The sequence below is a fragment of the Phragmites australis genome, chromosome 22, assembly GCF_958298935.1.
Source record: "Phragmites australis chromosome 22, lpPhrAust1.1, whole genome shotgun sequence".
NCBI lineage: Eukaryota > Viridiplantae > Streptophyta > Magnoliopsida > Poales > Poaceae > Phragmites > Phragmites australis.
The window spans coordinates 14,589,849-14,601,849 of record NC_084942.1 but is presented as its reverse complement, the minus strand read 5'-3'; the positions used below and the strand labels follow the sequence as shown (position 1 = coordinate 14,601,849).

At 49.2% G+C, this 12,001-nt stretch overlaps 1 protein-coding gene across 1 annotated transcript; it reads left to right on the top strand.

Moving 5' to 3' along the window:
• Positions 1-359: 359 nt before the first annotated feature.
• LOC133905352 (bidirectional sugar transporter SWEET13-like) lies at positions 360-2,634 on the top strand. Its single transcript, XM_062347119.1, has 5 exons — positions 360-589; positions 1,205-1,241; positions 1,344-1,716; positions 1,816-1,935; positions 2,040-2,634. The coding sequence occupies exons 1-5, from the start codon at positions 538-540 to the stop codon at positions 2,346-2,348; spliced, it is 891 nt and encodes a 296-aa protein (XP_062203103.1). The 5' UTR covers positions 360-537; the 3' UTR covers positions 2,349-2,634.
• The last annotated feature ends 9,367 nt before the right edge of the window (positions 2,635-12,001 follow it).

The following is a 12,001-nucleotide window of genomic DNA, read 5'->3' as shown; positions in this document are numbered from 1 at the left end:
CTTACCGCTAGGGAAGCAGGTTGGAGAGATCCACGGGCAGTGCACAACAATCCGGAGTGTACAACCCTGCACTACCCCGTGAATTATAGCTTAAAGTGCGCACAAAGCAGGCGCCTTTTGGAATGTCAATGTTTATCTCTACTAATATAAGGCATTTTATAAACCTTAGTTATTCATGGCCAGAAACATTTCGTCAAAAGCTAGTGAAAAAGATCTTTGTACAATTCCATGATTAGTTTGTTTTGTTGCATATGTGATTGGAGAGCTTGCACATGTACACAATGACACAACACAAGGCATGTGTGCATGCCACCATGCGCCTATATAAAGCCCCCAACACCCTGCCTGCCATTGCAAGAGTTTCAGCCATCACTGAGAACTTCTCAGAGCTCTCCCTTCCCTCCAGAGGGGCTCAAGGGTTAAGAGGAAGAGAAGTTCCAAAGCCAAACAAACAACAAGCTCAGAACCTGTACATTCAGTTTTATAGCTTGTGTTAGGAAACTCTTGAAACTATCTCATTTTTCCCTTCGTATCACAATGGCTGGCCTATCCCTGCAGCACCCTTGGGCATTCGCCTTTGGCCTCCTAGGTATATATTACCCTTTCACAAAACAAGAGCTGCATGACCATGAATTGCTCATCTTTTGATTTACCTCTATTTTCCTTTTTATGCACTTTACAAACTGCTATAATTGTGATTCCAAAAGTGTCTGATCATTTCTTCGTTGCTAGTGCATGATAGTACGCAGAAGCCACTTAGTGGGGTTTGCACTTCTTCGGTGATCATCAGTCGTAGTTGAGCTTGTGCAAGCTTCCAAATATTTGCCAAAAATGAGACATTTCTTGTGGCTTCACTTAGTGCACCGGATTAGGAATGCATCTCTACCTTTAATCATCTGTCATGATTGATGCTGTTGCTAGGCTTAATTTCTTATCATGGACTCCTACTTGTCGAGCTAGCAACCTATCTTGCCACTGCAGTACTAGTGACGACGTCATAGTGCATAACACAAGAGCTAGTACGTATAGCTAAAACAAAAAAGCGTAGCTTGCCAATCTTTGTGCATAAAAGAAGCCAAGCTTAGACAAGATGTAACGTGTCAGCTTATCGTGACTTATCTGGTTTGCCTTACTAGCTAGCTTTGGGCTCTTTTGCCAACTTTTGCAAACGCCTGATCTCTGGTGCCCTTTTTTTTTGTTGCAGGCAACGTCATCTCCTTCATGACCTACCTGGCCCCAATGTAAGTGACTTCTATATATCAATGCTTTGGTTACTCGATTTTCGTTTCATATTCACTAATAAACATCGATATTCATTTCAAACTGTATTTATGCGTGCGCAGACCGACGTTCTACCGCATCTACAAAAGCAAGTCGACGGAGGGTTTCCAGTCGGTGCCCTACGTGGTGGCGCTGTTCAGCGCGATGCTATGGATCTACTACGCGCTGCTCAAGACCAACGAGGGCCTCCTCATCACCATCAACGCCGCCGGTTGCGTCATCGAGACCGTCTACATCGTCGTGTACCTCGCCTACGCCCCCAAAAAGACCAAGGTGTTCACGGCCAAGATCATGCTCCTCTTCAACGTCGGCATCTTCGGGCTCATCCTCCTCTTCACCCTCCTCCTCTCCGAGGGCGAGAGGCGCGTCGTCTCGCTCGGATGGGTCTGCGTCGGCTTCTCCGTCAGCGTCTTCGTCGCGCCGCTCAGCATCATCGTGAGCATCTCCGTCCATCAACTCTAGCTACTCCATAACAGTACGTGTCATGAGGATCTCTGGCTAATGAATTGCATGCGTTTGTGTACGTACGTGCAGAGGCGCGTGATCCAGACGAAGAGCGTGGAGTACATGCCCTTCCCCCTGTCCCTCTCGCTCACCCTCAGCGCCGTCGTCTGGTTCCTCTACGGCCTCCTCATCAAGGACAAATACGTCGCGGTAAATCATTAATCACACACACTGGCCGGATTAATCTTTCATTGATCGTTCCTGATGCATCTTACTGATACTGACAGATAACAATTTTAAATTTCTGCATGCAGCTTCCGAACATTATTGGGTTCGCCTTCGGCGTGGCCCAGATGGGGCTCTACGTGTTCTACATGAACAAGACGCCGGTGGTCGCGGAGGGCAAGGAGGCCGGCAAGCTCCCGGCGGCGGCGGAGGAGTACGTCGCCGTCAACATCGCCAAGCTCAGCCCGGCCCTCCCCGAGAAGAGCTCCGAGGTGCACCCGGTCACCGAGATGGCGACAATCCCCAGGACCTGCGCGATCGAGGCAGCGGCGGCGGCGGCGGAGAACAGAGACGTGCTCGACTTCATCAGCCGCGGCCCCGCCGTCGAGGTGGCCTAGACGCGTGCATATGCATGCGTGCATGCATGGCGCGCGCCGCGCTTTAATAGTCGCACGACACGTAGCAAACGAGGCGAGTAATCAGGTACTACTAATCAGTAATTAACTGCTCATGGAGGAGACCAGAGACGTACGTATATGGGGTGTGTGTTCATTTGTGCTGCTGTTGTATTCATTTCCATCGATCCATATCGATCTCTATTCTTATTAGTTCCTTTGAGCGTGTAATGTGTTCTAATAAAGTGTAATCGATCTCCCACAGTTATTAACTACTACTATTTGGTCATGAATGTCTCTAGCTAGTATATGTATTATTTTTCTTAAACCCAAATGGTTTTTTGTGTCTTAATCCGCGTGTGATGACGTGTACATACATACCAGCAAAGAAAGTGGCATGGCTCGTGCATACGCGGCACGTTTCATGTGCGGTCCACATGATGCGCTCGTGGCTTAAGCTGATTGTTTCAGTTGCATATTTGGCCTACTTTACATCAAGTCGCCAAGTGCCATGTGTCGTGTGTAGGTTCGATTGCTTTTCTTTATGCCAGAGAAATGTTTTATTGTAATAATTCTTGATAGTAAATGGAGTGTCTTAACAAAGGTAAGTTGTACAAGTTTCTATAACGACGGTGCCTGCTGCATGGCTATCTAACTTTTCACGCGAGATGTATCTTAGATAAGTCATAGGTACGTTTATATGTTCAGAGAAAAAAATATCAATACTATATCAATTGGCACATGTGAATAATCTCGTAATTATATCAAGTCATCAATTGCAGAATAAGAAAGTAACAAACTAGTTACTCACTGGGAAGTGATGGTAATATCTAAAACACCGACATAGCGATACATATTTAATATTATGATATACACATCTAATAATAAGCCAACATATTTTAAAACTAAAATACATATCTAATTTTAGGATCTAAATTGGCTAACTAAAATTACTAACTACAATTTGCTAACTTGAATTTGAGAACTAACATAGATGTTTCGTGACCCTTCTGAGTAGGAAAGGGATACACCGTTGAGGATCCGGAGGCCAGGAGTACGAGAGTGGTCACCCGGACCCGCGCAGCTAGATAGGATGGAGTGGCCACCTCCACGCTGCCTAGATCTACACCCTCCACCTCCATTGCTGCTGTTGCTCGCCATGGGGACGTCAAGGAAGCGACGATGAGCCGGTGCGCGATGAGGATGAGGAGGCGGCACCAGGTCGACACACGATGAGGACGAGGAGGCGGCGGTCGGCGCGCGAGGAGGTTGAGGAGGCAGCGATCGGCGCGTGACAAGGAGGAGGAGGAGGCAGCAGTCGGCGCGTGACGAGGAGGAGGAGGCGGCGACAGGCTGACGCACGACGAGGACGAGGAAGTGGTGGTCAGTGCGCGACGAGGACGAGAACGAGGAGGCGACGAGCCGACATGCGTTGAGGAGGCTACGGACAGGGAGGAGGCGGCGGTCGGGGAGGACGAGCGGTGTCAGGCTGAATGAAGGAAACAAGGACATCAGCTAAGTGCTGGATATAAATATAACACATGCATCAGTGCCGGTTCTTAAACTCCCACACACCAGCAATAATTGAGACGCCAAGAACTGGTATTGATAGGCACTATCAGTGCCGGTTCGTGGCTGGAACCGGCATTGGAGTAGGCTCTAAGAACCGGTATTGATATATCAACAGTACCGGTTACGCTCGAACCGACACCGATGTGACGCTACTTATGACCTGTTCTGTAGTAGTGAAACTTCATAAATTTTGATCAACAATTATACAAGCTATATGTATGTTTTAATATACAAAATTATTTTAATATATCTGTATTTCACAGATTTTTTTAATACGATATTGATTTTGTAGCAATTAATAATATATTACAAAATAAATTAATAGTCAAAGTATATTTTTAAAGCAAGGTTCGTATACGGCTATAGAGTCGTTCGTATGTGTGCAGAGTTCGAGTCAGAGTCGGATCGTGGGATGGTACGATTCGTGTTAGGATTCGGAGTTAGCAGGTCGCTATAAATATGAGTTGTAATCTCTAATTTGTAAGAAAGACACAGAGTCGTGCAAGTCACAAGTTAAATAGAGTCTAAAATTTCCTCCAGAGAGTTTTTGCCTTGTTTTATTGTTCTCGTTAATTTCTGCTGTTTGACGTTCTATTCACTTCCCGTCGAGATACGCGAGTTCGTTCTCACCAAGTAGTACACGACTCAGGAGTTGCTGGACGTTGCTGGTCGATTGGCATGATCGAGAGTAACACGTACACGGCAGATAGCCAGACTAGTCGTGGTCGAGCACGTATGACTGGTCACTCAAGCTGGTTGTGACTGGTTGTCGTGAGTTGGCATGCTCTCATCCTATTTGGTCGCTTAGGTGGTCGAGAAGCCTGGTCGCTTGCGTAGTCACGAATCTGGAGTGGTCGCGCGTGTGATCTAGTGGTTGGACCCAACATCTGGTATCAAAGCTCGTAGTGCGCAGCACTAACTCATGAAGATGTCGATCGTACCTCAAGGCGAGGTGGTGCGGGAGAGAGGTGGTGGGCCGTTCCTGTACCCACAATTGACGATAATGAACTACACGAGCTGGGTGATTCGCATGCAGGCAATGATGGAAGATCAAGGCGTCTAGGAGGTAGTCGAGCCAGCGATCGGTGAGGCCGTCGACAAGAAGGATAAGAAGGCGAGGTCGCATCTCTTCCAAGCGCTCCCGGAGGATCTCCTAATGCAGGTGGCAAGAAAGAAAACTGCAAAGGATGTCTGGGATTGTCTCAAGATAAGGTTCGTTGGCGCGGATCACATCAAGAACGCGCGACTTCTAACGTTGAAGAGCGACTTCAACGCCATTCGTATGCATGAGGGAGAAAGCCTGGACCGGTACACCGGAAGGCTCAACAGCATGTCCGTCAGGTACGCAAACCTAGGGGAGACGCTCAACGACACTGCATTTGTCAAAAAGCTGTTCGACACCATGCCAGATCGATTCCTGAATGCGATCACCGAAATCAAGCAGTTCTACGACCTCGACAAGATGCCATTCGAGGAAGCTAGGGGGCGGCTTAAGGCATTTGAAGAACGTACTAGCCCCGCTTGCATCCGATGATAATAGCATCGGCGACAACCAGCTTCTGTTCACTCAGGCCGAGTGGCAGGGGTGGTAGAAGAAGGATGGTAGAAACTCCTCATCAAGCAACAAGGGCAAATCTCACCTTGCTGCAGATAGCAGCAACCGCGATCGGGGTGGTCGTGGACACTGCAGAGGCCACAACAGAGGTGGTTGCGGCGGGATGTCACGCAATGACGAGGAGAGCGGCTTGAGCGGCGGTCGCCGCAACAAGAGCCACATCAAGTGCCTCAACTGCCACAAGATAGGGCACTATGCGAACAAGTGCAAGGCACCGAAGAAGAAGGAAGAGGAGACACATCTCACTCATGCTGACGACACCAAGCCGGCCCTACTACTCGTGGTGTCAGAAGAGCCAGCACAAGAACAACAGCACCAGCAGGGAACCGTGCTGCTGAATGAGAAGAAGTTGAAGCCAGAACTACGCGACACAATAGAAGGAGGCTCCAGCTCTGAGGTCTGGTACCTGGACAATGGGGCCAGTAATCACATGACCAGTGACAAAGAGAATTTCAGAGAGTTGGACGAATGTGTCACTGGCAAGGTGAAGTTCGGGGATGGCTCCATGGTGTAGATCATGGGCTTAGGGTCTATCATGTTCAGCTGCAAGAATGGTGACCAGTGGCTATTGCAGGAGGTCTATTACATTCAAGACTGTACAGCAATATCATCAGCCTTGGACAACTTACCGAAGTTGGACACAAGGTGATCATGGATGCTGAACATCTACGTGTGTATGATAATAGTCCTGCACGGTTGCTGATGAAAGTGAGGCGAACTCCAAATCATCTCTACAAGATCGAGCTGCATCAAGCAACACTGGTGTGTCTCTTAGCTAGTCTTGAAGACCCAGCGTGGCTTTGGCATGTGAGACTCGGACATGTCAACTTCATTGCTATGAAGCTACTCGTCGATAAGGGGATGGCGGCAGGTGTGCTGCCGATCACACACCCGAATAAGTTATGTCACGGGTGTTTGCTGGCAAAACAGGCAAGGTAGCCATTCCCAGTAGCGACAAATTTCAGGGCGGAGAAGTCACATGAGTTGCTACATGCTGACCTTTGCGGGCTGATCACACCCTCGACACTCGTCGGTAACAGTTACTTCATGTTAATTGTTGATGATTACTCACGGTGGATGTGGGTATTTGTGATCAAGTCGAAGGACCAAGCTTGCTCCATGTTCAGAAAGTTCAAGCTGCAGGCTGAGAACATGAGCGGACTGATCGCGGCGGCGAATTCCTCTCTGTTGAGTTCACTCAGTTATGCAAGGAGGCTAGGATCAAACGGCACCTCACCGCGCCATATACGCCACAACAAAATAGCATGGTAGAGCAGAGGAATAGGACCGTGATGGCGATGGCGAGGTCCCTCCTAAAAAGCATGAATGTGCTTGGAAGGTTTTGGGGGGAGGCGGTGCGGCACACGGTGTATCTGCTGAACCACCTGTCGACGAAGGTGCTAGACTAACACACCCCGTTCGAGGCTTGGAATGGAAGGAAGCCGCATTTGGCACACCTTCATGTGTTCAGCTGCACTGCACACGTGAAGGTGACAACGCCATACTTGAAAAAGCTCGACGACCGAAGCCAGCAGATGGTGTATCTTGGCGTCGAAGCTGCAAGGCACATCGTCTCTTTGATCTGAGGCACGGGAAAATTCATGTATGTCGTGATGTTAAATTCAATGAAAGCATGGAGTGGAGATGGTGTACAAGAACAGGTGGCGAAGAGCCATCTGATTTCGATGTTGAGGAGGTGATTTGCACTGAGCCGCCAGTGGGCGGTACTATGCCACTCGCGGGTGGTCCGGTAGGTGTGCCAACGCCCGCGGTACATGATGATCAAGCTCCTTCATCAACTCCGCTGGTCGGTAAGGTGACGCCGGAAGGGCTAGTAATCAGGAGACGTGATGCGGCACGCACGACAATCATCACTTCAAAAACCCCCACAAATCTAGTGGTGCTGCTAGCACCTAAAGTGCCGGTGGATGATAGGGCCACGCCACTATCGAGCGGGAGCAGCAACACAGATGAAGGGCCTATTCAATATAAGCACATTGACGACATCATGAGAGATGCTTCAAGGGTGGATCTCGATGAAGACTTGGAAGAAAATGTCATGCTCGTGGAGACGGAGGAGCCATCTTGCTACCTTGAGGCTGCTGGACAGCAAGTCTGGGAGAACACTATGGCCAAGGAGATCGAGTCCATAGAGAAGAATGACACATGAACTCTCACGGCATTGCCAGCTGGTCACAAGCCGATTGGGCTCAAATGAGTTTACAAACTGAAAAAGAACTCAGATGAAGATATGATCAAGCAAAAGGCAAGGTTGGTCGTGAAGGGCTATGTGCAGTGGCAAGGAATCAATTTTGAAGAAGTGTTTGCACCTATGGCTATGCTGGACACCGTACGCGTCATCCTTGCTGTTGCAGCCAATTGAGGTTGGTAAGTTCATCATTTGGATGTCAAATTGGCATTTTTAAATGGTGAGCTCGAAGAGGAAGTATACGTGACCCAACCGGAGGGATTTGTAGTGAAGAACAAAGAGCATCTTGTGCTCAAACTCAGTAAGGCGTTGTATGGACTTCGGCAAGCGCCACAGGCCTGGAATATCCGACTTGATAGAAGCTTGAAGCAACTTGGATTTGTGAAATGTGCTCAAGATCACGTTGTATACACAAGAGGAACATGCTGACATAGAGTTATTGTTGGAGTATATGTTGATAATATCATTGTGACAGGAGAAAGTTCATAAGAGATCATGGGATTCAAGAAGCAGATGATGAGTGAGTTCGAGATGACCAATCTTGGATTGCTCAATTACTATCTCGAGATTGAGGTAATGCAAGAAGATGGGTGAATAACAATCAAGCAAACAGCGTATGCAAAGAAGGTTCTTGATCAATTTGGTATGCTGGATTGCAAACTCACAAAATTCCCTATGGAACAATGGGCGCAACTGCATAAGAATCTAGATGGACAACTGGTTGATGCAACTGAGTATCATCGCATCATTGGTTGCCTGAGGTATTTACTCCATACAAGAACTAATCTTTCTTTTGCTATCAGGGTGGCAAGCAAATTCATGGAAATGCCCACGGTGATGCATTACAAGGCAGTAAAACAAATTCTTCGGTATTTGAAGGGCACCGTGCATTATGGTATAGTGTATACCAGAGGAGGAGAAACAGAGGTAATCACCGGCTACACAGATAGTGATTTGGCTAGTAACACGGATGACAGGAAGAGTACTGGAGGTATGGCTTTCTATATTAATGATAGCCTGGTGTCATGGAACTCGTAGAAGCAGAAAACATGTCTTCCTGCGAAGCTGAGTTCATGGCGTCAATGGCGATGGCATGCCAAGCACTGTGGCTTAGAAGCCTGTTGGGGGAGCTGACAGGAGAAGAGCCCAAAGCAGTCAAATTCTTTGTTGATAACAATTCAGCAATTGTTTTGATGAAGAATCTAGTGTTTTATGGCTGCAGTAAACACATTGACACCAAGTTTCATTTCATCCGTGAGTGCGTTGAAGAAGGCTAGATTGAGGTAGATTTCATCTGCACGGAAGAGCAGCGAGCTGACGCTCTAATGAAGGCATTGCCGGCGGTGAAGCTGGCGTTCATGCGACATCTTTCGGGAGTTAATGAACTTAACCCACAACAAGATTAAGGGGGAGTATGTTGGATTTAATCCTTGTTGTAGGCCTCGGGGACCCATTTCACGATAGTGCGGAAGCAAGGCATTCGTATATGGTTTGTATACGGCTATAGCATCATTCATATGTGTGCAGAGTTCGAGTCAAAGTCAGATTGTGGGACGGCACGATTCATGTTACGATTCGGAGTTAGCAGGTCGCTATAAATATGAGTTGTAATCTCTAATTTGTAAGCAAGACACAGAGTCGTGCAAGTCACGAGTTGAATAGAGTCTAAAATTTTCTCCAGAGAGTTTTTGCCTTGTTTTATTGTTCTCATCGAATTTCTGCTATTTGACGTTCTATTGGCTTCCCATCAAGATACGAGAGTTCGTTCTCACCGAGTAGTACACGACTCAGGAGTTGCTGGGCGTTGCTGGTCGATCGGCGTGATCGATAGTAACACGTACACTGCGGATAGCCAGACTAGTCGTGGTCAAGCACGTACGACTGGTCACTCAAGCTGGTCTTGACTGGTGGTCGTGAGTTGGTGTGCTCTCACCTATTTGGTCGCTCGAGTGGTCAAGAAGCCTGGTCGCTTGCGTAGTCGTGAATTCGGAGTGGTCGAGCACGTGATCCAGTGGTCGGACCCAACAACCGGCAGCGGCATTCTTCCCTCGCCTCCCTCCCGGAATGCTCACCCGTATCCTCCTTTCCCTTCGCTGACAGCCTATTCACTGCTCCGCTGGCCCAGTGCAAGGGGGACGCGCGTGCGGGAGGGAGGCCAAGTTCGAGCTAGCCAGGAGGATGCGGGGATGATTGTGCTATGCCACCAAGAGGGAGAGGAGCTATGTCGACGGTGCAATCCCGCGCTGCTCCCTTCCTGGCTTCCTTCTCCATGGTACGTAGGTATGCACCCACCATCCACGAAGCTAACCTGTTCGACGCATTCCCTCTCTCATTGCCATCGCACATTGCCACCTTCATCTGGTCTTTGTACTTGATATTGCATAGATTGAATTTGTGCAGAAATAGATCATACAGATGTTAATCATGTCATTTCATATGTGGGTGAGTCGTGTAAGAGGGAATCATGCAGGTTGGGTTGGCTGATGGGGTGTGATTCTTGGTGTAGGGCGTAGATCCTGCTGGATGTTGGTACCTTCTCTTTTCCAATGTAGATAGGCTTGTTGTTGGAGTAAGAGTTCGTCTTGCCCCAGCAAGTACGGCGAGAGTTTCTTCTAAGGAGGAGACTCAAGCTTGGAGATGAAGTTTAAGAGGAAGGAACACCATGAATGTATTGATAGCAGAACAAATGGATCAATCTGGGGGGAGTATCACAGGTTCGCTGTGATGTGTTTTCTGTGTCCATCATGACCGTCCAGAGGACCATGGCCTCCTATTTATAGGATCATGTGTAGCTTAGCGTACAAGTTATAATAATGTACAAATATCCGGGATCTGGCCAAATTACTGAGTCTTATCCCGGATGACTACCTTCTATCCCATCGGGAGATAAATATCCACCGTGGTAATTATCATGGTGCCTGCCCCCTGAAGGGGGCGAGCTGGTCGCCAATTGTGGTCCGGCGCTACACCCCCAGGGGTGTTAGGATAGGTACCATCGTGCTGCGGTGTCAGAGCGGCGTCCACTAGCACAGGCATTTAATGCCAGTCACTTCCTTGTAGGCAAAGTATGACTGGTTCTTCCCTTTTAGCAGATTTTTCCTGAGGCCTGATGACTCACCCAGTAACCTTCGGGAGGCCGAAGCCTCGAGAACCGAGCCTTCGGGAGGCTGAGCTCCGGAAGGCTGGGGCTTCGGAAGGGGGAGGCTTCGGGAGGCCGAAGCCTCGAAGACCGAACCTTTGGGAGGTTGGGCTTCGAAAGGCTGGGGCTTCGAAAGGCAAAAATAGGCTCAGCCTTTGGGACGCTGAGCTAATTGAGCCAAGGGGCCGTCGGGGGTCCTTAATAATGACCCCCAATAGTAGCCCCTTGCGGGGGCGACCATCGGGACGGTCGAGCCCACGGTTCGTTCGGAGCAGGGCCCCTGGCGGTCCCTAGCTTGTGGTTGATGGCTCATGGTTCGAGAATTGCTTGGTTTGCCCCGGATGATTTAACCCGGCTGATGGAATGACATGTTGGATGACGTTGGCGACTGGGGGCATTGAATGGGCCCTGGGGGAAGGTGTAGTCCTGTCCTATCTGGCGGAGCGTGGGACACATGTTGTCTTGTCGTTCGGGGGGCAAGGGAGTCGGTTTCGCTCCCCCATGATTTCGGCCTGGCAGGTGAAAGGACAGCGTGTGCGCCCGCCACCTGGAGGGGGCAAGTTGCTACCTATTTGTAGAAGGAGGTGGATTGCCCAGAACAACCCTTTTGCCACCTCCTCATTCTCATCTGCATTTGTCTTTAGCACCTCTTACCTTGCGTGAGTTGTTCCTTGATCTCTTTTCCCCTCTCTCTCTCGTAGTTCAGCACCTTTCTCCATCCTCTTGCGATTCATATGGCTAACCTGAGTACCCCATGTGAAGCCAAAACTCGGGTGGCGGTGGAGATGGCCGGAGTAGCAGCAGCGGGGGACCCTCAGGTGTCATCGACTTCACCGTTGCTGATGGGGCTGCCGCCGGGAGTGGAGCTTCGGCGTGGCAGCAAAAGCCACTCCCGACAAACCACCGTGCTGGGATCGTCTGTCATCGGTGACGAGGAGCTCAACCAGATAGTTAGGGAGGGGAAGATCCCCTCCTGAGCCATCGCTCGGCCTTCGCTGGGCGAGGAGGTCCCGAAGCCTCTGGCCCATGAGGTCGTGGTGTTTGAAGCCTTCTTCGAGGCAGGCCTAGATTTTCCTTCGGTTCCGTTGCTTGAAGAGGTGCTCCACCATTTCTACGTGGAG